Source organism: Doryrhamphus excisus, chromosome 6 (assembly GCF_030265055.1).
Source record: "Doryrhamphus excisus isolate RoL2022-K1 chromosome 6, RoL_Dexc_1.0, whole genome shotgun sequence".
NCBI lineage: Eukaryota > Metazoa > Chordata > Actinopteri > Syngnathiformes > Syngnathidae > Doryrhamphus > Doryrhamphus excisus.
This window is the reverse complement of record NC_080471.1, coordinates 8,940,438-8,968,096: the sequence shown is the minus strand read 5'-3', so window position 1 is coordinate 8,968,096 and position 27,659 is coordinate 8,940,438. Positions and strand designations below refer to the sequence as shown.

General features: G+C 44.4%; 2 protein-coding genes across 12 annotated transcripts in view; one reads left to right on the top strand and one right to left on the bottom strand.

Moving 5' to 3' along the window:
• Nucleotides 1-978: 978 nt before the first annotated feature.
• Nucleotides 979-13,533, bottom strand: dnai4 (dynein axonemal intermediate chain 4). Its single transcript, XM_058076572.1, has 17 exons — nt 13,384-13,533; nt 13,128-13,290; nt 11,074-11,231; nt 10,871-10,974; nt 10,632-10,791; nt 10,252-10,391; nt 10,011-10,169; nt 8,885-9,067; nt 8,570-8,811; nt 8,373-8,453; nt 8,119-8,273; nt 7,878-8,038; nt 6,246-6,367; nt 6,070-6,168; nt 5,777-6,003; nt 2,394-2,547; nt 979-2,243 (listed from the first exon to the last, which is right to left on the bottom strand). Exons 1-17 carry the CDS (start codon nt 13,410-13,412, stop codon nt 2,199-2,201), a joined length of 2,382 nt encoding a protein of 793 aa, XP_057932555.1. The 5' UTR covers nt 13,413-13,533; the 3' UTR covers nt 979-2,198.
• A 1,215-nt stretch (nt 13,534-14,748) lies between these two features.
• The window catches only part of LOC131130800 (AP-3 complex subunit beta-2), an 18,438-nt gene continuing 5,527 nt past the window's right edge, over nt 14,749-27,659 (top strand). For 2 of the 11 annotated variants that reach the window (XM_058074805.1, XM_058074808.1), the window contains exons 1-19: nt 14,749-14,988; nt 20,192-20,267; nt 20,546-20,620; nt 20,809-20,904; nt 20,968-21,128; nt 21,246-21,312; nt 21,456-21,638; nt 21,713-21,904; nt 22,203-22,300; nt 22,376-22,430; nt 22,511-22,582; nt 23,397-23,459; nt 23,523-23,655; nt 23,752-23,861; nt 23,924-24,100; nt 24,826-25,012; nt 25,090-25,220; nt 26,852-26,890; nt 27,483-27,597. In XM_058074805.1, the coding sequence (XP_057930788.1) occupies nt 14,876-14,988; nt 20,192-20,267; nt 20,546-20,620; nt 20,809-20,904; nt 20,968-21,128; nt 21,246-21,312; nt 21,456-21,638; nt 21,713-21,904; nt 22,203-22,300; nt 22,376-22,430; nt 22,511-22,582; nt 23,397-23,459; nt 23,523-23,655; nt 23,752-23,861; nt 23,924-24,100; nt 24,826-25,012; nt 25,090-25,220; nt 26,852-26,890; nt 27,483-27,597 (2,143 nt within the window). In that variant the 5' untranslated portion in view covers nt 14,749-14,875. Of the gene's footprint in view, nt 14,989-15,044; nt 17,625-20,191; nt 20,268-20,545; nt 20,621-20,808; nt 20,905-20,967; nt 21,129-21,245; nt 21,313-21,455; nt 21,639-21,712; nt 21,905-22,202; nt 22,301-22,375; nt 22,431-22,510; nt 22,583-23,396; nt 23,460-23,522; nt 23,656-23,751; nt 23,862-23,923; nt 24,101-24,825; nt 25,013-25,089; nt 25,221-26,851; nt 26,891-27,482; nt 27,598-27,659 lie in introns of those variants that run through there. The other 9 variants (XM_058074807.1, XM_058074811.1, XM_058074806.1 and 6 more) reach the window with 7 other exon arrangements.

Here is a 27,659-nt window from a genome sequence, read left to right as displayed (position 1 = left end):
TTTAGTCACCAAATACCGAGAAACTCTCCTATGACACCAGAGAAATTGTTAGATTTGACGGTATTTTGCTTTTGAGAAAATCAGCTCCAAATTGGCTCCCAACGACACGAGCCAGTTGTTCATTTCCAAGAGCCGACTCTTAGAACCGATTCGTCCACGACTAACACATCACTGCTCAATAGAGGTTTTCACTTCCCAATGAAAAGACAATAACATTTGGCTCTGAAACGGGATGTATGTAGACACGACACTTGACAATGTGCACACACACTATTTCAAACCTGCGTTTATATAACCAACAGGACAATTCATTTCACTTAGAAACGTTGAAACACTAGTTAAAGACTCTCAACTTTAATAAATGTCTGGAAAACATGTCATTCTCAACATTAACTGATGCACAAGTGGAAATTTAAAATAATCACTAAGGCAATGTGAAACATAAACTAATAAACATTTTTTAACCCAATGTGGTCTGCAAGTCAAAATATTTACTATAATCCTATAAAGCAGGGGTCTCAAACTCAATTTACTTGGGGGCCACTGGAGCTAGGGTCTGGGCGAGACTGGGCCACATCAGGTTTTCAAAAAAAAAAAACAACCAAAAAACGCATTTATTAAAAACAGAAAAATGAATAAACTCTGCTTTGGTTTCGATTTTCTACAAGAAAAGCACTGATAAAACATTGTTTTATTGTTTTCATTGTTCTCAAATATCTTAATTTTTATTTTTCTACACAAAATAAGATGAAAAATAAATAAACAAATCAAAAATAAAGAAAATCAATCAATCAGTAATAAATTAATATAATAATAATAATAAAACGGCAAATAATAAAAACTTAAGAAACCACATATAGTTGGTGGGTAGACAAATTATTTTTTTTCATATTAAAATGAACAAAGCATTATTAGAGCCCTGTAGACATGACAAAACACGACTATAGTCACATTTATACTCTTTTTATTTACAACATATTGCGCAACTGCAAGGTCTTGAGACACATGCTAACTCGCAAACTAGAGAGCTAGCGACCTAAACGGTAGCCTTCAAGTTATTTCCTTTAAACTTAAATAGCCACAAACTTACCACTTCCACACGGATAGGGAGGATAACTATTAACAGTTATTTAACCTTTAACATGAACATTAATCAAACGTAATAATTCTTTCTGGGTACATGATACCATACAGCATCCATATCAAACTTGTGCGGGCCGCACTAACATTAAACTTTCATATCAAGGCGGGGGCCTCAAACTAGTGTCCTGCAGGCCACATTTGGCCCGCGGGCCGCATGTTTGAGACCCCTGCTATAAAGGTAGCTGCTCGCACAATCAGCTAACATTAACACTGTTGTCAACCAACAGATGGACTCCATGTCCATTTCAGACAGTTATCCTGAAAATTGTTGGTCCAACTAAAATTTGACAAGCTTTAAGTTGAAATTGAAGTGTAAAGTTTGGTTTATTTGCCATGCGTCAGCATGTGAAATAGTTTTGCAGAGGAATGCCAGGGTAAGTGTGCACACATAAACAAGTTTGTGATGAGTAGACATAGCAGCTGCCTTGGTCCCGAATGAAAGGAAGCGCTGTCATCCATGAATAATCACGTTAGCCTGCACATTCCTGTGCTGTGCACATGTTGGTTTCTCTCTTGTTTACCACCACAAACGTTTGCATTATGATACAGTAGCACAATAATAAACATGTTGTTAAAGTAGTACCTCAAAAAGTGAGCGTATGAATTTATGTTCCGGATCTCAACAGACTAAAAGTGTGACTCTTGGTAATATTAAATACTTTATTATTATTCCCAATACTAAAACACATTCATTCATTTTCTACCGCTTTTCCTCACAAGGGTCACGGGGGTGCTGGAGCCTATCCCAGCTGTCTTCGGGCGAGAGGCGGGGTACACTCTGGACTGGTCGCCAGCCAATCACAGGGCACATATAGACAAACAACCATTCACACTCACATTCATACCTATGGACAGTTTGGAGTGGCCAATTAACCTAGCATGTTTTTGGAATGTGGGAGGAAACCGGAGTACCCGGAGAAAACCCACATGCAAACTCCACACAGAGATGGTTGAGGGTGGAATTGAACCCTGCTCTCCTAGCTGTGAGGTCTGCGCACTAACCACTCGATCGCCGTGCCGCCCCCAATACTAAAATTAAAAATGTAAAACAATAACTAGGTGGAGTCACCAAAGTGAATGAAGTCTTCCAAATTTGGCACCTAGATGTAGGAAAAATGGGGAAAATTATTTAAATTCATAATTTCATAATTCATCGTTTATAAATACTGTAATTAAAAATAATCTGTTCAAGGGTCAAACTGTGGTTATACAGTTAGAACTACAATGCAGGCAATGCTGTTGGTGTTTACCTTCTTGCCCGGCCCGACACTGAGGTTGTTCATCTTGTAGAACGTCACTTGTCCACTCGTGTCTCCGACCACGATGCAGTCTGTCAACCTGGCGAAAAGGATGGCGGTGATGCGGACGCCCTGTTCTGCCACTTGCACGATGATTGGGTCCAGCCTGAAGGGAGACAACGAGTCATATTTGTACTCAGGATTTTTACTCCAAACAATTGTAACTGTATAAAAAGTTTCATTCAAGTTTCACAATCATTGTTATTGTATCTTCTCAAGGGACAATACTACATCAAATCAAATCAACTTTATTTGTATAGCACTTTTCCTGCAAAGACATGCAACACAAAGTGCTTTACAGAATTAAAACAATTACCACAATTAAAAGGAAAAAACAAAGAAACAAAAGAAAGCCCCTCCTTCCCACCCTCCATATTAGACCCACACACACACACACACACAGTAGGGAGACATGGCATGGCAGTGAGGATCAAGGAAACGCCACCTTTGGGGCCGTCCACACTGGGAGGAGCCGCAGGCCGTGCCATCGGGGGACCAGCACCCGGGCCCCCTGACTCCGACAGACGGGCGGACCCCCACATTAAAGGGAGGAACCCCCAGCCGGCCGGGTCGAAGGGACCAAAGGATGGCACCCCCTCAGCAGACCCGACACAGCCCCCACTGTGGAGGACCCCCCCTGAGGAAACACTGGAGTTAAAAGCTAAAGACTAAAAGCATAAAATAGGACTAAAAAGATAAACACATAAGAAAGGTTTAGAAATATGAGTTAAAAGCCTGATTAAAAAGGTGTGTCTTTAATCTTTTTTTTAAATATCAACAGTCTCTGCAGTCCTGAGGCTCTCAGGCAGGCTGTTCCACAGGTGGGGGCCATAGTGGCTAAATGCTGCCTCACCGTGGGTTTTTGTTCTACATAAATGAAACTTGGTTATTCTTTAGAGTAGTCTGTGTATAGCTTGTATAAAATGAGTCCACACAGTCATTATTGTTACATTATGTTGGAATACATGTTCTCTCTCAATGAGCTCCCCAGTGCAGGCAGCAGGAAAATGGATGGTTGGATGGATAGAAATCAGTTGTTGCCATTAGAGCTCAAAGGCGAATAGGTGCTAAAGGATTGAACATTCATTCATTCATTCATTTTCTACCGCTTTTTCCTCACAAGGGTCGCGGGGGTGCTGGAGCCTATCCCAGCTGTCTTCGGGCGAGAGGCGGGGTACACCCTGGACTGGTGGCCAGCCAATCACAGGGCACATATAGACAAACAACCATTCACACTCACATTCATACCTATGGACAATTTGGAGATTGATTAACTTTAAAGTGCTAGGGGGTGCTGGAGCCTATCCCAGCTGTCTTTGGGTGAGAGGCGGGGTATAGACAAACAACCATTCACACTCACATTCATACAAATTTCCCCACTGAGGGACGAATAAAGGCATATCTTAATCTTAATCTTCATACCTATGGACAATTTGGAGTCGCCAATTAGCCTAGCATGTTTTTGGAATGTGGGAGGAAACCGGAGTACCCGGAGAAAACCCACGCATGCACGGGGAGAACATGCAAACTCCACACAGAGATGGCCGAGAGTGGAATTGAACCCTGGTCTACCGAGCTGTGAGGTCTCTATAATTCCCTCCTAAGGCATGTGTAGGTACAGCCATTAAGGTACAGTATATGTGTTTTGTATTGTTTTCTTTTCAGTCTCTTAGTGTCTTAGTTTAGTTATTAGCCTTATTAGTCTTATGAGTTATTAGTCTTAGTTATTGTATATTTGTATTATATGACCTGTAATTTATTGTATTTTGTATCTTTTGTACCCTTTTAGTTCTCACGTTGGTTTTGTAATAACTCCATCAGTAAAAGACAAGAACTAGTAGCTGTCTGATGGTTGCACATCTGAGGGAGTTACAAGCTGCTCATCATGATTGATATGATGGACTGTGAATCACAACAAGGAAAACATCTTGGAGAAGCTTTTGGCTTCTGGTTGGATTGAGAGACCAGAACGGGCAAACAGAACAGTCTATTTGAGTCTATTTGAATACGACTATTCGCACAAACTCAAACAATCTAATCTGCATTTCGGCTCCCCCCCTTGGCGCCGACCTAGCCGACCTAGCCAAGGTCAACAACAACTCCTCCAAGAGATTGCTGCAGTGGGGCGCTCTTACCCTCCTTGTCATTCTCTCTGTGATACCTGTTGTTTGTTGTCTCTGTCTGGGCTCGCTCGCGGACGTTTCTACGGAAACGGCTGTGTTATTGCAACGACACCCTGCAGACTAAGACTCCACGATTGGGCAATCGTGGGGGCGAACTTCTTCAGGCCTACACATACATGCATCCAAGAACACTCATAGGTGCACATAGGCACACACATCCCCATGACTTCCTGTCACCACTCTTAGTGTTATTATACAGTGGTTAACTTCTTTTTACACTTGTAAGACCGTTAAGAATGTTCTAATGAATCACAGCTTCAAAGTGCTGACAACACGAGCACACGGCAAGAAGAGCTGCAAATTGATTCCACTAAAGCAGGGGTCTCAAACACGCGGCCCGTGGGCCAAATGTGGCCCGCAGGACACTAGTTTGAGGCCCCCGCCTTGATATGAAAGTTTAATGTTAGTGCGGCCAGAAAAAATTATTATTATGTTTGATTAATGTTCATGTTAAAGGTTAAATAACTGTTAATAGTTATCCTCCCTATCCGTGTGGAAGTGGTAAGTTTTTGGCTATTTAAGTTTAAAGGAAATAACTTGAAGGCTACCGTTTAGGTCGCTAGCTCTCTAGTTTGCAAGTCAGCATGTGTCTCAAGACCCTGCAGTTGCGCAATATGTTGTAAATAAAAAGAGTATAAATGTGACTATAGTCGTGTTTTGTCATGTCTACAGGGCTCTAATAATGCTTTGTTCATTTTAATCTGAAAAAAACAATTTGTCTACCCACCAACTATATGTGGTTTGTTAAGTTTTTATTATTTGCCGTTTTATTATTATTATTATTATATTTATTCATTACTGATTGATTGATTTTCTTTATTTTTGATTTGTTTATTTATTTTCCATCTTATTTTGTGTAGAAAAATAAAAAGTAAGATATTTGAGAACAGTGGAATGTTTTATCAGAGCTTTTCTTGTAGAAAATCGGAACCAAAGCGCTGAAAAAGTTTGTATATTTTTCTGTTTTTAATAAATGCGTTTTTTTTTTTTTTGGAAAACCTGATGCGGCCCAGCCTTGCCCAGACCCTAGCTCCAGTGGCCCCCAGGTAAATTGAGTTTGAGACCCCTGCTCTAAAGTATGTCCAAGTGTACTTTCTACAGTATTGTCACTTGACAAGATGTACTGCTCTAAACATGCTTGCTGAGACTCACAGAGATTCATTCAGGTCCCAGATCTCCAGCTGTTCCTCGCTGATGGAAGCAAACACTGAGGGCCAAAGAGGGGACCACTTGACAGACAAGACAGGAGTCTGGATGGAGCTGAAGCTCTTCACGGGGGTCGGATAGCCCTCCTTCCACAGGTGGATGGTCCAGTCCGAGGAGCAGCTCAAGAACAAGTCAGGACTATACGGGGACCATTCGATGTGGTTTACATGGCACTGGGGGTGATGAGGAGGAGGCGTCAACATTCACATAGTCAACATAGTCCTGGATGCTGGACTTACCAGGTGCTTCTGATAAAGGGTCAGATAGTGATGATGGTTGGAGACGGAGCACTTGTGAATGACGCCCTCAGACGTGCCGGCCAAGTAGATACTAGGATCCTGACAGATATCATGACATGTTTTTATTCTACATAAAATTATTAACAACATTCCTGTGTGTTGCAGCTTTAACTTACCGTGGGCTGAAAAGCCACACAAAGACCAGGCGTTGCTGTGGAAACCAGAATATCCTCTTTCTTTGTTTTGCTCGTGTCTGCCTTTTTGAAGCCATCTTGGATTCTCCTCAGCTCCAGCATATCTGGGATGATTGACACAACACAACATTGCAATATACTTGTTAATACATAAACATATGGTCAAAGAGAGCTGAGTTTTTTTCGCCACTTTCTCATTCACTCCAAAGCAGGGGTCTCAAACACGCGGCCCTCGGGCCAAATGTGGCCCGCAGGACACTAGTTTGAGGCCCCCACCTTGATATGAAAGTTTAATGTCAGTGCGGCCCGCGCAAGTTTGATATGGATGCTGTATGGTATCATGTACCCAAAAAAAATTATTACGTTTGATTAATGTTCATGTTAAGGGTTAAATAACTGTTAATAGTTATCCTCCCTATCTGTGTGGAAGTGGTAAGTTTTTGGCTTTTTAAGTTTAAAGGAAATAACTTGGAGGTTACCGTTTAGGTCGCTAGCTCTCTAGTTTGCGAGTTAGCATGTGTCTCAAGACCCTGCAGTTGCGCAATATGTTGTAAATAAAAAGAGTATAAATGTGACTATAGTCGTGTTTTGTCATGTCTACAGGGCTCTAATAATGCTTTGTTCATTTTAATCTGAAAAAAATAATTTGTCTACCCACCAACTATATGTAGTTTCTTAAGTTTTTATTATTTGCCGTTTTATTATTATTATTATTATATTTATTTATTACTGATTGGTTGATTTTCTTTATTGTTTAATTTGTTTATTTATTTTTCATCTTATTTTGTGTAGAAAAATGAAAATTAAGATATTTGAGAACAGTGGAATGTTTTATCAGAGCTTTTCTTGTAGAAAATCGGAACCAAAGCAAAGTTTATTCATTTTTCTGTTTTTAATAAATGCGTTGTTTTTGTTTTTTTGGAAAACCTGATGTGGCCCAGTCTCACCCAGACCCTAGCTCCAGTGGCCCCCACGTAAATTGAGTTTGAGACCCCTGCTCCAAAGCATTGTTAAAGTTGAAAAAAACATTTTATAAAGTACCCTGCCTCTCGCTAAAAGTCATCTGGGATAGGCTCCAGCATACCCCTTTGAGCCTAATGAGGATAAGCGGCATAAAAAAAAAAACAGAAACAGATAATGCGTTTTCACATTTAGAAAATAACAGCCGGGCTGCACGGCAGACGAGTGGTTAGCGCACGGACTTCACAGCTAGGAGACCAGGGTTCAATTCCACCCTCGGCCATCTCTGTGTGGAGTTTGCATGTTCTCCCTGTGCATGCGTGGGTTTTCTCCGGGTACTCCGGTTTCCTCCCACATTCCAAAAACATGCTAGGTTAATTGGTGACTCCAAATTGTCCATAGGTATGAATGTGAGTGTGAATGGTTGTTTGTCTATATGTGCCCTGTGATTGGCTGGCCACCAGTCCAGGGTGTACCCCGCGTCTCGCCTGAAGACAGCTGGGATAGGCTCCAGCATCCCCTGCGACCCTCGTGAGGAAAAGCAGTAGAAAATGAATGAATGAATGAAAATAACAGCGCCCTAATTTACAGCCATTTTGGATGTACACACATAACAATAATTTTTTACATATGTAAGTATATATTTCACTGTACCTATGCCCTCCAGGCCACTGCTCATCAGGAGCCACTTGATGATGTGACCGTCCTCCGACACAGACACCATGGACTCCACTGTGTCCTCTTCAGACAATCTCATCTCCTGTCGGGCCCAGGTGATGTACCACACGGGGTGGACGTGCTTTTTGTTGCAGTCCCTTCAAAACAGGACATAATATGCTAATATATCTCTGATTCTTCTCCAAGTGCACGTCTCTTCTGATGGACGCAGCCTCACCTGCTGCTAGCAAGGTAGGTGTACTGGTCTTTACTGCGCACGCTGAGGATGGCGACGGTTCCGTCGTGCATCCCCACTGCCAGCTTGTCAGGATTGCCAGTAGAGAAGTCCAATGCCGTGACGCTACTGTGAGTGTGGTAAAGACGCTCCGGCCACTGCACACAACACAGTTTTTTTTTTACTGCTAAATTACCTACCATGGGTTCAAAGTTGCAAGTGCCAGCAATTTGATATAGAATAAACTATACTAATACCACAAGGTTCTTTATGGACCAGCAGCAGATCAGGCCTGTTTTCCAGTAGTTGAAGTCACCATAGCCCACTGCCAACAGGTCCTGACAAGGTGATAACGCACATACATCCCTTTATATGGAGACAACATCTCAGTGGCCACTATATTAGGTACACAACAAGAAGTAGGTCTAAGACTTCTCAATGGTTTTCTACTTACAGGGTTGTGCTTGTTCCAAGCCATGCTGGTAATGTTCCGTCCTTTGGTGAGCTCACAGCAAAAAGTCCATAGATGTTCCAGAGCTGGTCCTTTCGGCTCTTCCTCCTTTTCCTCCTTCTCCTCCTCTTCCTTCTCAATCACCACCTCCTCCTGTTCCTCCTCCAACTGTTTTTCCTCTCTGTCCTCGTCCTCGTCCTCCTCTGGGTTCTCCTTACAGTCAGGTTGTGTCACGAAGTAGGGATCTTAACACAATTTGCTGGTCATTACACTGAATTGTATGAAAAGCATTCATTCACGTGTGCTGCTGGGTGTCACTTTGTATGTCGTCCAGTTGTCTGTAAGCTGCCAGTTTGGACTGAAAGATGTTGGCCGCAATGCACCGCTCCATGACGAACAGTTTGCGCTGGAAGGTCTCGGACTGCAGGATCACCTGAGGGTCCAGATCCTCGCTCAAAGCGTTGCCTTGTGTTATGGCAAATAGGGAGCTTCTGGTGCTGGCTGAGCGGGAACAGGATGAACAAAACGGTAAAACACAAGACGGATATTTCTCAGTCGCTTAATGTACTCCATTTCCTCAAATAATGGCTTTCATGCTAGTAGATGCCATACCTCAATAACAGTATGAGGTGGCTGTAATGTCATATAATATGACTGATACCGTCATGTGTCATGGTGGTCATCTATAGCGCAGGTATTATGGAAATGTTATATACTAATAATGAGTATTTTGGAGATTAACTTTAAAGTGCTAGGGGGTGCTGGAGCCTATCCCAGCTGTCTTTGGGTGAGAGGCGGGGTATAGACAAACAACCATTCACACTCACATTGATACCTATGGACAATTTGGAGTCGCCAATTAACCTAGCATGTTTTTGGAATGTGGGAGGAAACCGGAGTACCCGGAGAAAACCCATGCATGCACGGGGAGAACATGCAAACTCCACACAGAGATGGCCGAGGGTGGAACTGAACCCTGGTCTCCTAGCTGTGAGGTCTGCACGCTAACCACTTGACCGCCGTGCCGCCGCTTATTTTATTATATATATATATAATACAATTGTACAAATAAAGGTCTCTCAACCAATATATACCCCACCCCTAATTAGAGATGACAATAATAATCAATTACTTTGTTCATTAAGAATTCAATGGAACTGCAATAATCCCTCATTTATCGAGGCTAATTTATTCTAGACCCGACCGTAATAAGTACATTTCTACATGGAATATTTAGGTAGTTAGAGCATAGAAAATTTGTTTAAGACCTTCTGGATATAGATGTGTTTTAACATTATGAGAGTCCTCTACACATGGAATAGCACCCCTACAGTCACCTTTACACTCTATTACCCAACAGTAAGTAAGAAATAATAATAGAAAATAAGCCATTTATATGTGGTCTACAGAACAGATACATAGCCTATGTCGCTATCATTATTACCGGTGCATGCTGTGCTGACGCTGCTGTAGCTCTCCCCTGCCCGACCTTCTTGACCTTTTCTGACCCCTATGGTACTGTTAGCAGCATCAGCGGCCTTTTCCATTTTAGGAACATCGCATTGGAATGAGTCAAAGATCTCCCAAATGGTGGCCATGGTACCTGCCAAAGAATTGGACTTAAATACACCGAGTGGACAGAAAGCATGGATTTAACCATGTGGCTGCTGCAAATATTTATTTACCTTCATCATGCATAATAATCTTTTCACTTTGGATTTTTTTGTGTTTAGACGCTCCTACAAATGTCTGCACAGCTCGATCGACGTATTTGTCGTTGCCCATTTTGTTTTTGCACAGCTCGGCATATAGAATGTTACTCTCCCTGGATGATACACAGTTTGTTAGAGGGTTAGTGTGTGTTAGGATTCTATTATCATGAAATTATATGTTGTTTCTTGTAATATTGTCACATTTTTCTAATCATAGTACTCATTATTACAACTTATTGTCCTCACACTCCATTGTAGAACACACTCTATATCATGTATGACAATAGTGGCAGACAGGCGTATGACTGGTATAACATATATTATAATTAAATAATTGAAGCATAATTACTGACTTAATAGCCTGTGCGTTGTCAGCCTCCTCTGACACACAGGTGCTGGGCAGATCCAGAAGTGTAATGGTGCCTGTCTCAGCCAGGTAGATGTTTACCATCTCATCCGAAGCTATCTCCTCTGGCACATGTTGACTGACAGTGACCGCTTGCCTCTTTGCCTCTGGAAGCGAGACAAAAAAAATATAACAATATATAGTACTTTCGATAGCGGTCGATGATCATTTTGAAGAAACAACAACCAGGAAGCGGGATGTTGTTCAACTTAAAAGCGCCCTCTTCACTGTGGGTGGTCAGTGTGGTCCTGGTGGACACGCTAGGGGGTCTGCTGCTCCACATAAATGACCTGGAAAACATAAACAACTTTTATATAGCTTTTATGGGATACTTATGATAGGAAAAGAAAGGCTAATTATCAAATTATTTTTGTTTTTGTTTTTATTACCCAGAGGAGGGCACATTGGAGAATGAGGACGATTTTGACGCATCCCATTTGGAGAAGACGTCATCGAAAATGAATCTGGTTGGTTTGGCATGTGGGTCCTTGGGCTCAGGCTGGTGGAGAGGCCGAGGTGTGACATCGTGACCATCCTCATCCAGCACCTGCCAAGAGGAGAAAAAACACACAAAATCAACCCTGACAGTAGTTGGTGTATTCTTACACTTGTATGATTGTTATTTAACCTCTTATGGAGGAAACTATGTTGTTTTATTGATTCTAGCAATTACCAAATGCGATATATCTATCTATAGGTATAGCCTAAGCGAAACACATCCATTTTCAATGCCGCTTATCCTCACCAGGTTGCATGCTGGAGCCCATCCCAGCTGACACCCCGGACTGGTCGCCAGCCAATCACAGGGCACATATAGACAAACAATCAAAATACACTTCTGCTTATAGCCTCTGGATTGTGTTTTGGCCTTAAATGTTCTAACTGTATGACATTCATATTCATTAAGTATGAACATTCATTCATTTTCTACCACTTATTCTCACGAGGGTCGCGGGGGTGCTGGATCCTATCCCAGCTGTCTTAGGGCGAGAGGCGGGGTACACCCTGGACTGGTGGCCAGCCAATCACAGGGCACATATAGACAAACAACCATTCACACTCACATTCATACCTATGGACAATTTGGAGTCACCAATTCATCTAACATGTTTTTGGAATGTGGGAGGAAACCGGGAGTACCCGGGGAAAAACATGCTGGAATCGAACTCGGGTCTCCTAGCTGTGAGGCCTGAACATAAACATTCATTCATTCATTCGTTTTCTACTGCTTTTTCCTCACGAGGGCCGCGGGGGTGCTGGAGCCTATCCCAGCTGTCTTCAGGTCAGAGGTGGGGTACACCCTGGACTGGATGCCAGCCAATCACAGGGCTCATATTCATACCTATGGACAATTTGGAGTCACCAATTAATCTATCTTGTTTTTGGAATGTGGAAGAAAACCAAGTGTATCCGGGGAAAAACATGCTGGAATCGAACTCAGGTCTCCTAGCTGTGAGGCCTGAACATAAACAGTCATTCATTAATTTTCTACCGCTTTTTCATCACAAGGGTCACAGGGGTGCTGGAGCCTATCCCAGTTGTCTTCAGGTCAGAAGTGGGGTACACCCTGGACTGGACGCCAGCCAATCACAGGGCACATATAGACAAACAACCATTCACACTCACATTCATACCTATGGACAATTTGGAGTCACCAATTAATCTATCTTGTTTTTGGAATGTGGAAGGAAACCGGGAGTACCCGGGGAAAAACATGCTGGAATCGAACTCGGGTCTCCTAGCTGCGAGGCCTGAACATAAACATGAAACATTCATTCATTCATGCATTCATTTTCTACCGCTTTTCCTCACGACGGTCGCGGGGGGTGCTGGAGCCTATCCCAGCTGTCTTCGGGCGAGAGGCGGGGTACACCCTGGACTGGTCGCCAGCCAATCGCAGGGCACATACAGACAAACAACCATTCACACTCACGTTCATACCTATGGACAATTTGGAGTGGCCAATTAACCTAGCATGTTTTTGGAATGTGGGAGGAAACCGAGAGTATCCGGGGAAAAACATGCTGGAATCGAACTCGGGTCTCCTAGCTGTGAGGCCTGAACATAAACATGAAACATGAAAACTATTCATTTGCAGGCGCCTTGCCGTGTACTGAAGTGTAAAACAGCGACACTTGCTGGTCACTTCATTATGTACACTTGCACAGGCTGGTAACATCCAATTTTAATATTGTACCCGTTTTAAGTAAATATATTATTGATGCAAAATATGAGCAACGGTTTTTGGTGTGATCCAGATTTTCCGCACTGCAAACTATTAATAATATTGTTAAATTCAAATGCCAGTATGACAGTTTTAAGGAATTCTACATTATTATCTTTAGAAAAGCCAAACTATTAATACAGACCTTGCATTGGCTACCATGAGACGCATGAGTGCACGTGACCCTATTGTTATGCCCAGTTAGTTGTTTGAAGTTACCCGGATGGCTTTCTTTTGAATGGCGCTCCTGCCCATATTTCTACTGTCCGTCATCATCAGGGAAGCTTTTCGGCTTTGGAACCCCGTGAAGCTCCCTGTGTATCTGGAACTCTGGAAGACTCGGTGCATGCCTGAAGTTGACTTCTTCATCGCTCGGGAGGAGCTACCAGACAAACAACATAGCATTAGAGTCAGGTTAGCATAGCATTAGCCGTAAGTTCGTTTAGTATTGTCAAGACATAAATTCACGACATACGCGGTTAGTGTAGAGCTGTTTTTCCTCATCTTTCCTCTCTTTCTCTATTTTAAATAAAAATATAATACAGCTTTTAACCGGTTGGTCCTGGAAATTGACTGCCCTGTGTATTTTATATGGATAGAACACGTTTGTTACTCTTGTTGCCACGGCAACAGACACTTGAAAGGACATCAGGAAGTAGAAGCTACACATGTAGCTTTTCACGTTTTTTCTAAATGATTAGCCAGCCACAAAAGTTTAGTATGAAATATGAGCAATTGCATAAATTCATATTGAATTGACTTTATTCATATCAATCCACAAGGAAGCGCATTGACCAATTGTCCTGCTTTTATAGGCAATGTTATCCCAGCCGACTCTACAAATAAATGGCTACCCCCCCAAATCAAAAAGCATGTGCTTGTAATTCAGGAAGATCTAGTCACCAATGCAATTCCAACTGCATATGTAAGATATTTTTTATGACACTCTTGTTTCCACAGTTAGATGACAAACAGTGCTTTTTATTTTGAAGGCCGGTAGTGTGTCTTGTGTGTGTTGAGAAGGTCTGTACGGGGTTGGGTACAAGAATAAACTCAGAACCTGCATGTCATCATTGGGCATTGTAAAACGCTCCTTGTATTAAAGCGGTGAAGATATCCAGCCTGAGTCACGCACGCAACCACACTAGCATGCTAAACTAAACCAACCCTGCTTGCTTCCATTCACACTTATTGGTTATAGGGGAGGGTATTAAGTGCCATTGGACTGCAGTGTTGTGCATGTTCATAGTTCTCAGTTCAAAGTTGCGTCAATTTACACAGTACAAATATGAATAGTTCACATATAACATTCAACATTTAAAAGCCCCCCCCGCGGGTGAAATGTGGGCATTGAACAATAACATGCTGTTGCAGCAGGAGTGCAAATATTTCTCATCAGGTAATAACTGGTCCTAAACAGTGTCGCTGATTCTCACATAATAATCTAAACAAGTTCACGTTCAAGTTCTTTATTTACAAATACATTGCGTTCAGTTCAACGTTCTCAGAAAAATGACCATGTACAATCTGTACGATCTGTTACTTATTTTATCTTTAGTTCTGAGTTTGGCTACAAAGGGGAAAATGTGTTGAATGGAGGAAAACAAAAAATAGAATAATACAAATTATTCTATATAAATAAATAATTAATAAATTAAACATGAAAGACGAATGACAATATTGTTAGAATTGGCATACATGCCATTTGTAAGTGTTAAAGTAACAAAGCTAAGACAATCGCTTAGTACACAAATGTACTAAACATTTCCGGGTTCCTGACCTTTCCCCATCACGTGATAAGTGCGTCAGTGTCCTCGCCCCGCCTCTTCCTCTTTTCAATCATTGTCCCCCTCCTCCCAGGGATAACACACTGGCTGTGCATCTTTAGCCGTGAAATAACCGCTGCCTTCGCTCCCAAATCTCGGTCGCCTCAGGGTGGTGAGGTGCAAGCACAAAAAGCCACAACCATGTCTGCCAGCTCGGCCTTCAACGACGAGAAAGGGGGTTCCTCCAGCGTCGGGGAGCCCGAATATGGCCACGACCCGGCAAGCGGAGGGATCTTCTCTTCGGACTATAAAAGGTATGTGCCCACTAGTGTCGGTGCTGATATGTAGTGGACGAATACATACTTTTTTCCATTTCCAAAATACATGTTTAATGTATTTTAATGTTAACAGCTAGCCAGAATCTAGCTATCTTTAAATGGTTGTCTTTCCCGTCGGATGGAATCTGAGGTCGTGATTTGGTTTGCAGGAGTGCGCGAGCACTGATAGTGTTCCTTGTGCTGTTGTGACCTTCTCGAAGATTCGAGAAAAGGATAACACGGATCGTGTCACGCATTGTCATATTTGTGATGTGAGGCGCAGAAGGCCCCTTTTACTGGCAGGATAAGCTCTAATAAGGCCTCGGCTCCATCTTTTTTTCAGCACCACCCCTGCTGGACAGCGCGAGAGAGATGATGTCACGTGATGGCCCCTCTTTTCAAAAAACACTGAAGTTATTATGTACACTCAGGGTTGCAAACCCTTGGAAACTTTGCGTGGAAAATAGCGCCAATAAACTGAAGATGTATTAAAGTGCGGGTTACTACGTACAGGTAAAAGAGAACTAGAACGTGTGTACTCTACCTAACCGCTAGAGGGCGCTTATTCCTTGTTGATGTCAGAACTCCATGCTGGAAGTGGAGTGTTTCTGGATAGTATTTGTCATTGGCTTACATGGAGGCTGCAGTGGTTCTGTCACTTCCTTCTTTTGGGAGTCTCTCTCACTGTTTTGATGTGGTTGGACTATTGACTGATAACTGTCATCTCACTTCCATCCATTTTGAATTCCTTGAGGCACAACCAGTCACTTATGGACAATTTAGAGTCTCCAGTTAGCCTATTATCCCCTTTTGGCCAAATTTACATAGAGATGTTTCAACAGAGATTCTAACCCGGATCTAAAGGCTGTGAAGCTGGTGTTTTGGCTTTGTGTATCTATGACCAGGGATGTGAAAAACTTGTGTATGTCCTGTACCATCAAAAAGAAAAAGTATTTTGTCATTGTTTGTGGTATTTAAAAAAACAACTTCAGGGATGTTTGACTTTAGAAGCCCCACTTTGTATGGAGTATTTGTGTGTATTTATGCTCATTTAAAGGGTTTTATTTTGAAATGTGTGGGTCAGGAGTGTCTAAACTTTTATCCACCAAGTGTCACGTACAGAAACATTTGAGTATGTCGAGCGGGCAATTTTGTGGTCAATATTATTTTTTAGAATATGTCAATAAAAACGGCACGGCGATCGAGTGGTTAGCGTGCAGACCTCACAGCTAGGGGACTAGGGTTCAATTCCCACCCTCGGCCATCTCTGTGTGGAGTTTGCATGTTCTCCCTGTGCTTGTGTGGGTTTTCTCCGAGTACTCCTGTTTCCTCCCACATTCCAAAAACATGCTAGGTTAATTGGCCACTCCAAATTGTCCATAGGCATGAATGTGAGTGTGAATGGTTGTTTGTCTATATGTGCCCCGCCTCTCGCCCGAAGACAGCTGGGATAGGCTTCAGCACCCCCCGCGACCCTCGTGAGGAAAAGCGGTAGAAAATGAATGAATGAATGTCAATAAAAACGTACCACAAAAGGACCTTGAGCCAGAGTTTGGGCACTCCTGGTATAAGCGACATGACTCAACTCTTCACCACTAAACATGAAGGATTGTATTCAGCCAGCAGCAAACAAGACCAAATCTGTCGGAGCTGTGTCACATCATCATCGTCATTTTCATCCCATTGGGCGAGAGCGAGTGAAAGAGAGAGAGAGAGGCAGGGTGTTCCTCATCACGACAGTGCCGAGAACGCTGAGTCATGTAAGATGATGCAAACGGAGGCTGAATGTTGAAAAGCTGCGACCGTCGTAATGAGCGAGAGGATTTAGGGCTGCCTTGAGAGCCTCTGCTGGCTGGACGCAAAGCCTCGTGAGGAGAAAGAAAAAAAAAGGCTAAAATGAGTGAGGTGAACTGATGAGGCGGTGGAGTGATGACAGAGAGGGGGGGTAGTGCTAAGTGGCAACGTGTCATTATGCGAGGGCTTCTCGGTGTGTGTGTGTCAGTGACTGAGCGACAGGGAGAGGCTAGCGCCGCAACAGTGAGCATGTGAGCAGCAGGAGGGTTCGCCATCGCCGACTCCACCCCCCTTCTGTAGCCAGCATCTCTTTACCAGAGCAGCTGATGGAAAGAACACAGATTCTGATTACCGTTCCCCGTCGCCACAGAGACGTCTCTTTTTGCTGAGAACTGGAGCGCTTTTGGAGAAGCTTGTTGCGTCATCGTCCACGTTGGATACATTGTATTTGTTATATTGTAGCTGTTGGGAAATAGGACAAGAGGAGCTGCAGTTCTGTGTGCACTCCAACAGGATTCTACAAGTTGCATCAGTTCTTATTGGCAAAGTTTCCACAAGATGACCGCCATGCAGAAGCTGCTGCAGCTGCCCGTGAACGCGGTGAACATGGTGAAGACTGTGCAGAGTCAAGTGCAGGGCCTGGAGGAGGACAAGAGCCCCGTGCTGACCCCCGACGGCGGTCAACAGGCCTGGTACAGTGCCCTGAGGCCCGATGAGCTGCGCCACCTGCGCTCTGGGGGCATCGCAGGAAGTGGGGGTGGAGACGGAGGAAGAGATCAGGAAGAACGTGCACCGCTGGAAGATGGTGGCGGCAGTAGTGGGAGTTCCCAACCTTTGCGGTAGGATGGAAATGTGCTGCGGTTTTGAGAAATGTATACAATGAGTCAGTGGTTCCCTGCAATGTTGGCAAGCCTCAGGACATAAGTTTATACAATGGCGTGTGTTCGAGTCCCCATTACGGGGATCAGATTCTCACCTACATTAGTTTGCTGATTAAGTATGTCTCTTGCTCATTTAAGTATAAAATGTTTTTGAGAGGTGCATTGAGCTGGCTTTTTTTCTCTGTCAGGTCACCTGAGCCCTGGGGTGCTCCTGTGGTTAAATAATTCAAAACTGCTTGTAGATCCAAAATTAAAGAAGGAAGAGTTGGTGTTGAATTACTCGTGGGTCTTTGGCCAGAAACTTAATCTGAGTCTCATTTTCCATGAGGTATATCTTTTCTTTCTTTATTGTATTTATTTTATTTACTAGCTATTATTGTTCACGATGAACAAACAACTCATGGTGCTGTGCTCACCTTCTTTGAATTCGACATCCAGAACCTAGTCATCTTCAAACAGTCCATGCAGATCATTGCAGAGGAAGTTTGATCATGGCGGTAAATAATTGAGAAGGGTTATTAAATAAATAAGCATTGGTTTGGTGCCCTGGTTGTTTGCTGTTTTGGAGACGAAAAAACATTTTAAAAGTGCAGATTGGACTACAGGACGACTGTGGAAGCCATGGTCTGCAGGAAATGATTTCTTTGCACCTTTTAGTTGCCGTGGAAACTGGTTTGTGGAAATCTTTTCAATTATCGGTGTACACGCGCCGTTGTATGAGGATGGACTAGAATGAGGCTTGGGGTGATTATTTCCAGGGGCTAACCTTGCTAACACTATTCTGGCTTGTCCTGTTAGGGATGGCCACAGCGGATCACATGTTTCCATCTTGCCCTGTCCTTTACATCTTCTTCTGCCAGTCTGCATGTCCTCTTCGAACCGCGTTTAGAAACTCCGTCCTGTGGAAATCGAAGCGTCGTCTCCAGACCGTACATCAGGGCTGGTCTCAATACTCTACTGTAAATCTTTCCCTTCACTGCTGAGTTATTCAGGACTCCTGATACTCTTCTCCGCCCTGCCTGCCCTCAGTCTGACCAACTGACACAAAGAACTTCCTTTAAACTCCTCCACCTTCCTCACCTCTTGCTACGACTGACTCCTATCCAGCTCATTCCTCCACGTTCTTCCACATGTCCTTGATCACCCTAACCTGCTGCACATCCTTCCCATCACGCTCTCTCCGCCTTGCCAATTTGTGCACATCCTTTTCTCCTTATTCTCTAGTCTCTCAAACAACCCATGAAAAGGCTGTCTTTTAGTCTTTGCCACTGCAATCTCCGCTGCACGTTTCATATCTTTGCACTGCTGTCTACTTTCCTCATCGAGGATTGAGTAAGGACCTCAAACAATGCACAACGATGAGCCAATTCAAGAAACAATACAAGCAGTTGATGTTTGCTAAATACAAGGATGAAGAGTCTTGAACCAGTCGTGATGTGCTATATATATCACTATATTGACACTTACTATGGTACCCATTATGGCATTGGATGCTCATATCATTATTACAAAAACAAACAATCAAAAAACTGTATTATGGAAAGCAGGAAGTGAACAAATGTAACAGTTACTGATTGTAAAAGTATCAGATGGAGGGGTAGGATTTAATAAGCTTTGCTTCTTCCTACTCCTTTTGGAGATGTGGAACTGGGAACTGATTATGGGATGCATTCAATTGTAATCTGATGTTCAAATGAAATTAAACCATTACCATTACCATGCCTCTTGCTATCCTAATTCTTCTTTGCTGGTCTTTTTGGAGCTAAACGTTCTTGGACCTTTTTGTTTCACCACCAAGTCTCCTTATCATTTTGCCTCTGTCTGGATGACGCACCTAGCACCTTCCGGCCTGTTTTCCTCATCGCTTTTGCTGTATTTCAGATCTCGCTACCACAAAGAGCCTCTCTCACCGTATTTCTGAAGTCCTCACAGCAAGTGTCATTCCTCAACTTTCACCATTCACTATTACGTCCTGGTTCCTTTCCTCTTTTAAACAACAGAAGTCATCCTACGCACCATCACTCTATGGAGTACGGCCATGCTCTCACCATATCTCACTAAATAAATCAAAGTTTACCACAGCCATTTCTGTTCTTCCATGTTCCTGTCCTTAACATTATGCCTTCCCATCACCTCCTCATCTTTTCTACCTCCTTACTCGCTCCTTTCATTCTGCTCAAGTTTAGATTGGCTACTCTCGCTGCTACACTGCTGCCGTTCCTCATCTTTCACACTTCTTCCCCATCTCTTCTCTTTGTTGTCGACCAACAGGAGCATAGTCACAAGGCTGGCGTGTGACTTCTTCATGGCAGGTTTGCAATCGGCTGCATAGAATTGTCCAAGATGTCTCACGAAAAATGTAAAAATTTGGATTTAGGTCTGACAAAGGGGTCGGTCCACCTTAATACTGTCCACATCTTCCACGATGGACGCTTTTACCAGTTAAACCATAAACATACCGTCTATCCAACATGTCTATTTCTGTTTCATTTTTGTGGATCATTTTGTGTCTTTTTCTTTGTTAGACATGATGACCTGAAGGAGATGCTGGACAGCAACAAAGACTCGCTGAAGCTGGAGGCGATGAAACGCATCGTGGCCGTGAGTAGTCATCATCTTCATGTTAGAGTTGCTCCAAAGCTTTACAGCATCTAAAATCCTGAAACTTCACTGTCAGAGGCTTACATAAAGTGGGGATAAACTGCCACGAGAAGGACGCTGTGAGCTGTGAAATATTCATAATGCTGCAACTCCTTGCTCAGTCAGTATTCCTGCAGGAGCACAAGTAGAAAAGATATGAAAGTCCAAATCCTGTGTGCCGTGATGTCACCTTGTGAAATCCTGAGTTTGTGCTTTTGTGTTTCGTTTCCTCTCCACAGATGATTGCTCGAGGTAAAAACGCATCAGACCTTTTCCCCGCTGTGGTGAAAAATGTGGCGTGTAAAAATATTGAGGTATGCATAATTCCTCCCTCCTCTCAGTGTAATGTATGCACTCGCTTATCACAGTTTTACAGCCTCATGTGGTTTGGCTTTATCTTACTCGAATGAAATAGCAATTTCCTCCCACCGCGCTTTATCGGCTCACTTCACTGTTTTGTCGGGTGAAAGTAATCTTTTTTCCCCTTCTGTGCTCCATCCAGGTGAAGAAGCTGGTTTACGTTTACTTGGTGCGGTACGCCGAGGAGCAGCAAGACCTTGCGCTGCTCTCCATCTCCACCTTTCAGCGAGGCTTGAAGGTAGAGCACAAAAGCACAAAGCCTTAAGCCGGGGCCGGGTTAAGAATTTTCTTGCTTCTGCAGGATCCCAACCAGCTGATCAGAGCTAGTGCCTTGCGGGTCCTCTCTAGCATCCGAGTCACCATCATCGTTCCCATAATGATGCTGGCCATTAAAGAGGCCGCGTCCGATATGTCCCCGTACGTCAGGAAGACGGCTGCCCACGCCATCCCCAAACTCTACAGGTACACTTCTAAGCAGGCCACAGCTACAAAGTTCACAGAACATTGGAGAATGGAATTTGGGGGAAAATGACGTCTCCACAACAAATAAATCCGCTATTGATTCTTGTGTGTCCTCAGTCTGGATCCAGAACAGAAAGACCAGCTGATTGAAGTCATTGAGAAACTCCTTGCTGACAAAACCACTGTGAGTTTTTCCTTGATTCATCCTAAAAAACAAACAACCAGACAGTCAAATGTTACGTGCGTCATTAACCCAACATGTAGTAAATATCTGCAAGAAGGACTAACCCGAGTGCTTATCTACACACCGAACATCTACTGTCCCAGTTGGTGGCGGGCAGCGTGGTCATGGCCTTTGAGGAGGTGTGCCCTGAGCGGATTGACCTGATCCACAAGAACTACAGGAAGCTGTGTAACCTCCTGATCGATGTGGAAGAATGGGGTCAGGTGGTCATCATCAACATGCTGACCCGCTACGCTAGAACCCAATTCCTCAACCCAAACATCAACGTGAGTTTGATGTCATTTTATATCCTGTAGTCAGTTGACCTTTTAACCTTCTAGTTATTAATTCTTTCATGTAGGAGTCCCTGCTGGAGGAGGGCGGTGAGAAGACCTTCTACGGCTCTGATGACGATGAGGACGAAGATGAGGAGGAGAAGGAGAAGAAGGCCGAGGCCGCCGCCATGGCCAAGAGGAAGCCGTACGTGATGGATCCCGACCACAGGCTGCTGCTGAGGAACACCAAGCCGCTTCTGCAGAGCCGCAATGCAGCTGTAAGCCCCCCAACCCCCAGAGGCTTGACCTTGCTCCATGTCAACAAACTGCTGGAGTGTCGTCAAGTATCACCAGAATGAACCACTCACTCTGAGATGAGGACACTTTCTTGAAGGAAATGACTAAAAACCTCAATGCTCTCCTTCCATAACGAGCTCTTATGACGTTGTGAACCATATTTGGCAATTTCAGGGCTTGTTCAAAATGAGCAAAATGAGGTAGCAGCTTTCTGTGATTACTCCCGACCAATCCAGTTGAATTGATTAGTTTTTGTTTGTCCCCTTTTCTCTGCTGTAGGTGGTGATGGCTGTGGCTCAGCTCTACTTCCATCTTGCCCCCAAAGCAGAAGTCGGGGTGATCGCCAAGGCTCTGGTGCGTCTTCTGCGGAGTCACAGGTGGGCTTAAAGTTCATAATTAATTGCCAACTGATGCATCGTCTACACCTTTAAAGTGTGCTGCTTTTGTTCCAGTGAAGTCCAGTATGTGGTTCTTCAGAATGTGGCCACTATGACCATCAAGAGAAGGGTGAGAGGCGCTTTATGTGTGTGTGTGTGTCATTGTGTGTTTGTGTTACTTAAAATCTCTCCTCCTTGTGTTTGTCCCAGGGGATGTTTGAACCATACCTGAAGAGCTTCTACATACGCTCCACAGACCCGACCCAGATTAAAATCCTCAAGGTTGGTACTTTCAATATGACACTCAAAAACGGCAAGATGAATCAAGGAGGCAGGAACCCCCAAAGCGGGAAAATCAAAGGAGCATGAAATGTACAGGAAAAGATAGCTGACATGGTGAAATGACAGGGAAGGATTAGTAAACAGTTGGAGACACAAACCTGCCAACATTTGTTGCATTTCGCTGTTTTTAGCTCTCTGAAACGTGCATAATGCTCCGCCCCCTGCACACCATCCTTAGAACTTAGAGGCGTGATGTGCACTTGATGATATCGAGATCATTGATATTTCCTGTGTGTATTTGACTCCCACATTCGTGAAACACCATCTCCATCCATCCATCCATCCATCCACCGCTTATCCTTGCGGGCATGCTGGAGCTGTCTTCGGGCAAGAGGCGGGGTACACCCTGGACTGGTTGCCAGACAAACAACCATTCACACCACACTCACATTCATACCTATGGATAGTTTGGAGTCACCAATTAACCTAGCATGTTGTTGGAATTCATTAATTGATAAGTGAATTTGGAATATTTTCATAATTAGAGCATAGAAAACCTGCTTACAGCCTTCTAAATACTGTTGAACATCATTAGAGCCCTCTAGACATGAAATAACACCCCTATAGTCCACTTGAAATTGAGCCTATCCCAGCTGTCTTCGGGCGAGAGGCGGGGTACACCCTGGACTGGTCGCCAGCCAATCACAGAGCACATATAGACAAACAACCATTCACACTCACATTCATACCTATGGACAATTTGGAGTCGCTAATTAACCTAGCATGCATGGATGTTTTGTTTTGTCTTTTGCAGCTGGAGGTTCTCACCAATCTGGCTAACGAAACCAACATCTCCACCATTCTCAGAGAGTTCCAGGTACATTCTAGTCCTGACATCAACAAGGAGCCGTGTACTGATTGAGTTATCTGTCTTGGGCAGACGTACATCAAAAGCATGGATAAGGACTTTGTCGCCGCCACCATCCAAGCCATTGGCCGCTGTGCCACCAACATAGGGGAAGTGAGGGACACGTGTCTGAACGGCCTGGTGCAGCTGCTGTCCAACAGAGACGGTGAGTATGTTAAAGCCTGAGAGGCGCATGACTGCCGGGTCTCCCTGTTCTTTCTTTAAGTGGAATATCAACACGTATCTATGTCCTGTTCCACAGAGTTAGTGGTGGCCGAGTCTGTGGTGGTCATCAAAAAGCTGCTGCAGATGCAGCCCGAGAAGCACAGCGACATCATCAAGCACATGGCCAAGCTGACGGACAACATCCAGGTGAGTGTATAGTAGATCACCAGCTCATGTCTTGTAGTAATTGTCATGGACGCCAACGATAGGTGCCGATGGCGCGAGCCAGCATTCTGTGGCTGATTGGAGAATACTGTGAGCATGTACCAAAGATAGCCCCAGACGTCCTGAGGAAGATGGCAAAGTCCTTCACCAACGAGGAGGACATTGTCAAGCTGCAGATACTCAACCTGGCCGCCAAGCTCTATCTCACCAACTCCAAGCAGGTACATGGTCATGTCCACAACTCGTCAATGTGCTCTTCCACTGTGTCCTTATTGCTAAATTTAAAACTCAAAAAATTCATAACAGGGCGGCACGGCGGTCGAGTGGTTAGCGCGCAGACCTCACAGCTAGAAGACCAGGGTTCAATTCCACCCTCAGCCATCTCTGTGTGGAGTTTGCATGTTCTCCCCGTGCATGTGTGGGTTTTCTCCGGGTACTCCGGTTTCCTCCCACATTCCAAAAACATGCTAGGTTAATTGGCCACTCCAAATTGTCCATAGGTATGAATGTGAGTGTGAATGGTTGTTTGTCTATATGTGCCCTGTGATTGGCTGGCAACCAGTCCAGGGTGTACCCCGCCTCTCGCCCGAAGACAGCTGAGATAGGCTCCAGCACCCCCCGCGAGCCTCGTGAGGAAAAAGCGGTAGAAAATGAATGAATGAATGCTCTGTTTTGGGCTGCACAGCGGGTGAGTGGTTAGCACGCTGGTCTCACTGTTACGAGACCCAAGTTCAATTCCACCCTCAGCCATCTTTGTGTGGAGTTTGCATGTTCTCCCCGTGCATGGATGGGTTTTCATGCGTGGGGTTTCTCCGGGTACTCCGGTTTCCTCCCACATTCCAAAAACATGCTAGGTTAATTGACGACTCCAAATTGTCCATAGGTATGAATGTTTCCTTCCCGCCTTCCAATTAAAATAACCTCCCCTCATTCGTTCCACCTACAGACCAAACTTCTGACCCAGTACGTCCTCAACCTGGCCAAATACGACCAGAACTACGACATTCGTGATCGGGCGCGCTTCATTCGCCAGCTCATTGTGCCCACTGAGAAGAGCGGTGCTCTCAGCAAGTACGCCAAGAAACTGTTCCTCGCCCTCAAGCCTGCGCCCGTCCTGGAGTCTCCATTTAAAGGTACAGAGGCCATCTAAGATGCCAAGCTGTATTTTTGTCACTTGTCCGACTCTTAAGCGCCATCCGTCCCTCTCCAGATCGAGACCACTTCCAGTTGGGTTCATTGTCCCACCTGCTGAACGCCAAAGCCGGGGGCTACCAGGAGTTGCCTGATTGGCCTGAAGCTGCCCCAGACCCCTCCGTGCGCAACGTGGAGGTGAAGGAGTCTGTGCGTGCAGTGGCAACAGTAACATACAGAGTCACACTGACGGTCGGAGGGGAGCGAGTGTAGCTCCTGCTCCAGATGGCTCAAACAGCAGGCCTTTACGTTCGAAATCATCCACTCACTCACCGCTCATGTGTACCCTCTTTACTTTGCTCCCATCTGCTGATCCATGGAGGAGGAGGCCTCACAAAGCAGATGTTGTCTATTTTTTGGGGGGAGTGATAACCAGACAAAGAAAGTCCTCTCTGCTGCAATTACTTCTGTTGTGCAGCAGCTCACTCGCCTCTCCCCACCACCCCCTGCTGTCTTGTCACCCATATTTGAGCCAGTAGCACATCGGAGAGGACATGGAGTCAGGCACCGTCTATAAAGTATGCTGAAGATGACCCGAGGGTTGTTTTTCTAGAAATAGTCAAACCTTCAAAATCCAACACAACCTGTTCATGACGCTGGTTTACTTCTTTGTTTGACTTCTCGTGTACATTTTTCAAGAAAAGTAGGTTCCATTGAACTTATTATATTCTTTGTAGATGACGGAGATTAGTGTCCATGATCAGACTCCTGACTGTCCATGTGCCATTGGTTCCTCATAATTGATGATGTGTTGTTTTTTTTTACTCAAATCAAAACTTGAGCAGAACTTCCTATGTCAAAATCAAGACTTGATTTTGAATTTAGGGGACAAGGTCAAACTTTGATTTGTGTAGTTATGTTTCTTTTAACCATGCAGAATATAAGACATGAATCTCAAGAGAAGGTTGTTGTTGGGAAACCTTTGAACCTATCAAAGAAATCTGGCTAGCGGGATTTTCTGACAGGATGTCTTAACCTCCCACGCAGACAGAGGAAATCATATCTACCGGCGAGGGGCGAATCGGATTGCTGGGAGACTGGCGAGAGGTGCTCTCCCTTAGGTTTGGGAGTGTGGTGGTTGTTTGCTCTGTCTTTCCTTTCACAGTCTTTCACTGACAGGCTTATGATAGTTATGTTGCATATGATAGAACACCACCAAGGAACCGTACGGACATAAGGAAATGCCCATCAAAATACGACAGGAAGTAAAATCATTATGTTTGGCTAAAGATCACAACCAATGTTATGGGACTTTCTACACAGAAACCATGCTCCTCACATGTCAGAGTAGTTACAGAAACCTTACATGAGCCAGCACCTTGGCGACAGAGGCGAGGAAAAACGACAAGATTAGAGAGCAGCGGAGTCAACAAAGAACCTCCAATATTTTCCTCATTTGCATCAAATTAATTTTGCATGAAATTTGCATTTGTGAAACCGTCACAAATGTGGTGGGAATTGAGTTATTTTTGTGTCTGCATGTGTAGTTCCAAAGTTCCGACCCCGTTGGTAAAGATTGCTGTGGTGCCTTTTTAAAATAACCACTTTTCCACTGTGCTTTTGTTGTGAAATGGAGGGGAAATAGTTAATCATTTGCAGCTCTTGTCTCTGTATCTGAACTGTTGTCACGATCCCCCCCCCCCCTTTCTAGACCCAGAAACCTTCCTTTGCTTGTCTCGTTACATCTCCTGATGTTTTTCTTTTTTTGTTTTCTTCTCTTGAATCTTCCCTCCATCTCACCTCCATCCCCATCTTTCTTTTCTTCCCCCCACGTCCGCCAGGTATTTACGCTGCTTGAACGAGTCACAACATTGACCAGCGTGAGTCAGTTAGCGCCACAGCCAACCATTTTAGCGGCAACCCCACCCCAGTGCTTCTGAAGCCCCCACCCCCCACACACACACACCCACCCACCCGCTCCCCCGTCCTGCTCCACCTTGGCCTGATCTAGTCGCTGTTCTGTGCTTAGCTCAGCTGAACGCCACCTCCAACACAACGCCCTCCTCCCGCCTCCCTCATTCTCCTCTGCCATTAAAGAAGTGATTCTTTTGTAGAAGGCCCTCTTAGGGAGACGCTTTAATGTGTTTTGTCCGCTCTCATTAGCTGACTGTAGTGTGATCGCACAAAGAGGGTCTCTTTAAGTAAAGACATCACTTCTCTTAATGGAATGTAAAAACACCCATCTCCGCAACTGGCCATGAAGCCATCACCTGGTGCTTGCATCCATCTTGACCGACATTTGTTATCAGGGCCGTCTTTGTTGCCCGACTAGACTTCGCTGCAGCAGGCGGGACAGCTGGCTTCATCTGTCTGCCCTCCATGGCCGTGCTGCTGCTGTTGCCAGCCCACGTTTGCTGCTCCTGTCTCGGAGCTTTGTCGCCCTGGCCTGATGCTCACCTTTCGGCCCTCCAGGTGCCCGAGTGGACCAAGTGCAGCAGCCGGGAGAAGAGGAAGGAGAAGAAAGTGGAGAAGCCGTTCTACTCGGACTCCGAGGGCGAATCTGGCCCGACCGAGTCTGCCGACAGTGGTGAGTTTGGGGAAAGGTTTGTGAGAATTTGTGCGTCGTGTCTCAGTGTAGAAGCACAGTAC